The following is a 3,516-nucleotide window of genomic DNA, read 5'->3' on the forward strand; positions in this document are numbered from 1 at the left end:
TTTGGTACAAAGGAAAAAAATGCAATGGTGAGCTCAGGAACACCAAAATTCCTTAACAACCACATTAAACCACTGCTGCGGATGAAAGACAAATTCTTTCCCTGGTTTATTTCATAAACAAAGATACTCTCTCAGATGAAAATTTCTTTATAAAAATTCTGGTGCATTATGCCAATCACAGCCATGATAATGAATGTTGGAAAGTAACTACCCCTGTACAGTGATAGATGGTTAATAGATGGTTAATTGATGAAAAAATTATTTCATTAAAAATCCTTTAAATAGAAAGAAATACTAAAACAGAAATTGTGGAGGAAGGATTGGTTGGGAAATCTATGTTTGTGGGCAGGATTGTCTGCTCTGCGAAGAAAATTAAAGTAACAGGAAAAGAAACAAGCTAATTTTATATTGTGCACCACCAGCAATCATGTCATGTTTGTTTTTATTTTTTATTTTTGCTGTTCCTAACAAATATTTGGGATTGACCTGTCAAGTAATTTCTTACAGAAGCAATAGTAATGCACTCATTTTTCCCTCACCTTCCTACACACTTATCCATGATAAAAAACAACAACAATGTAATGTCCACTCTGTTGTAGTTTATTCTTTTATTAAATAATCTACAAAAATAATGATATAATGAAAAACTAAAAAACTAAATTCAAATCAAATACAAGGATTCTGTACAATAAATTCAGATGTATTTACAGTTTTATAATTAATTACAAATTCTATACAAAAGTTCTGTACAATTCTGAACAAAAGCATGAAACTGAAAAAACATATTACTATTTACAATGATAAGAAGAGGCAGCACTGTGTCTTAGTGGTTAGCACAGTTGCCTCACAGCAAAACGGTCTGGGGTTTGAATCCCGGGGTTGAACAGGCTAGGGCCTGTGTGGAGTTTGCATGTTCTCCCTGTGCCTGCGTGGGTTTACTCCGAGTACTCCGGTTTCCTCCCACAGTCACATTAGGTTGTTTGGTAATTCTAAATTGCCCATAGGAGTGGTTGTTTGTCTATATGTGGCCCTGTGATGGACTTTCACCCTGTGTATGCTGGGATAGGCTCCAGCAGACTCCTGAGGAAGACCCCAAGAGGAGGTTAGTGCTGTGGTCCCTGTCTCCTGTAAACTGGCACTAATCTGGTAAGTTAAACCAGTGGTGAAGCTCTATTTGCTGCAGGCTGGGTCTGTCTTCTGCATCGGGGCTCAGACACCAACGGATCAGATCGCTGCACTCTGTTACACAATACCCAGGTACATAAATCAAAAAGACATAGAAAGAAGAATCTAATACTTAACCCCATAAAGAACCTGATTTACAATAAATAATCCTTTAAAGAAAATGCTGTAGAGTACATAAGAAATTCCTCACACTTGTAGCTCTACACATTTCCTGTCAATTTTATCATATTGACTAATTAATTCATAGTCATAAAATATAATACATTAAAATAAATGGATGCTTCTTTCTCTGCTCAAGTCTGTGTATAAGGTATAGTTCAGTCTGCTATTAATTAGTCCATAGCTTATCAGTCTTTGTACTTTCTTGCCTTGAGACAGACTTTCGGGGAAGAACAAATGGCCAGTTTTGGTTTCCTCAGGGGTCCTGAAAGGCAGACAGCCACACACCAGCCTGTACAGCGTCACGCCCACAGACCAGACGGTAGCTGGGTCTGCCCGATACTGCCCCTGTACGAACCACTCAGGAGGGGCATATTGACGTGTGCCTGTTAACAAAGATACATTAGATTTAGGAAAAGAGTCACAGTACTTGCTGCCACCAAGAACTCATGGTCTCAAATCAGACACCTGCAAAGTAATTGTAGGAGTCTTTGACGAGGTCTCCGCAACCGAAGTCAAACAGCTTGACTTGCCACGTGTTGGTCTGAATCAGGATGTTTTCTGGCTTGACATCACGGTGCAGTATCCCCTGGCTCTTACAATGCTTCAGCGCCACCATCAGCTGCCACATCACAATGCAAGCCTCGGACTCCGTCAAACATCCACCTTGCTTGCTGGAGAATTCCTCGAGGTCCAGACATGGTTCAGGCCGTTCCAGAATGACAACGTAGCGTTTTCGCTCTTCGTACCAGTCCAGAATCTTGAGGATTTTTGAGCAAGGTTTGCTGTTCGCAAGGACCATCAGCGCTATCTCAACGGGGAGCCATCCATATCCTGTCTGTAGAATGGGACAAAAAGGAAAGAATGAGTGCCACACGTTATAACGCCATCCATTGTAATATTACTTATCGAGGTCTTCTTAGATTTTTAGTATGTGTGCTAGGTTATAGTAATAGGTAGGATGTATATTTTGATAAAGAAACTTACAAGCTGCAGTTTTTCATACGGCATCATCTTGGAGACAAACTTGATTGCAACCTGAGGAAAGATAAATGTGTTATGTGTAATTAAATGAAATCATTTACATACATAAAGTAACTAAAAGAGGTCTTCAGCCTCATTTGGCTTGTGAGGTTATATCATTTTAGACATGCATGAAAGAGCAGTAATTACTGCTTTTGAATAACAGCTTTGCAATTTTATTGCCAATCCCACAATTCTACAGTGATGTCAAGAGTAGCAGTAAAATGTGTCAAAATAAAGGGAGGTTAAGAGGCGTATAACAATCAGCCTCCTTCAAAAGGCACAGTCACCTACCAGTGAACACTGCCATTCCTGAGTTCAGTTTTAATATTCAAGATTATGACTAAAACCTGGCAGCAATTGACTGCAATTTAAGCTTAGAAGATTAAAATTTGTTAAGTTATTGATTACCTTCTGAACATTAGGAGCACTGATCAACTTTATTTCTAACTGTGTAGAAAATTGGTTAAAGGCTAGAGTAAAAACAGAAATGGAAAGACTTACTGGCAATCCGTCTTCTTTCCGTATCCCAGCAAACACACAGCCAAATCCTCCTGCACCCAGCAGTTCTCCTTCCAAATACGCCTTCGTCCAATGTGCTGCAAAAAACATCCAATTATAAGTCTCTTATTCATGTAACTCAGCCCACTTTTTATCCATTTCACCTATGAGTTCTGACTTACATTTGGAAAGACGTATAATAGGTTGGGTAGCGGGTTCCTCTGGACTTCTTCCTGTTCTTGGTCTCTTCTGCAGAGGCTCGGTTGTATCTGCCAGGTTACTGGGCTGGTCCGTCTCCTTACACCCCTGATGCTCTGAAGGGTTTGCAGCCTGCCCCGAGAACAAGCGCTTTCTTTTCTGTATGGTCCTTTGGGCACACCTTGGGATTTTACGGTGACGATGAGTATTCTTTAACGGCTGAGCTGGGGGTTGAAACATTGACAAAAAGAACACTTTTAGTTCACTGTGATGTTTAACGTTAAACATAGGAAGAGAATTACTTCTTCAGGACACCTTTGTTCATATAAACTGGCAATAATGCAGCAATGCACACAAAAGCATACACGTTAAAATACAGAGGTTAAAGTGCCTCACCTTACCAATCATCACAATAATAGTTTACAGTATATTCTGTCTATTTAATTAAAG

The 3,516-nt window shown here is 39.6% G+C and overlaps 1 protein-coding gene across 1 annotated transcript; it reads right to left on the reverse strand.

Annotated features, from left to right (window-relative positions):
- Positions 1–682: 682 nt before the first annotated feature.
- Positions 683–2,376, reverse strand: LOC131342689 (serine/threonine-protein kinase pim-1-like). The gene is made up of 3 exons (XM_058373825.1): positions 2,332–2,376; positions 1,813–2,182; positions 683–1,730 (listed from the first exon to the last, which is right to left on the reverse strand). The coding sequence occupies exons 1-3, from the start codon at positions 2,356–2,358 to the stop codon at positions 1,450–1,452; spliced, it is 678 nt and encodes a 225-aa protein (XP_058229808.1). The 5' UTR covers positions 2,359–2,376; the 3' UTR covers positions 683–1,449.
- Between the last annotated feature and the right edge of the window lie 1,140 nt (positions 2,377–3,516).

Source organism: Hemibagrus wyckioides, linkage group LG21, assembly GCF_019097595.1.
Source record: "Hemibagrus wyckioides isolate EC202008001 linkage group LG21, SWU_Hwy_1.0, whole genome shotgun sequence".
In the NCBI taxonomy this organism is placed as follows: domain Eukaryota; kingdom Metazoa; phylum Chordata; class Actinopteri; order Siluriformes; family Bagridae; genus Hemibagrus; species Hemibagrus wyckioides.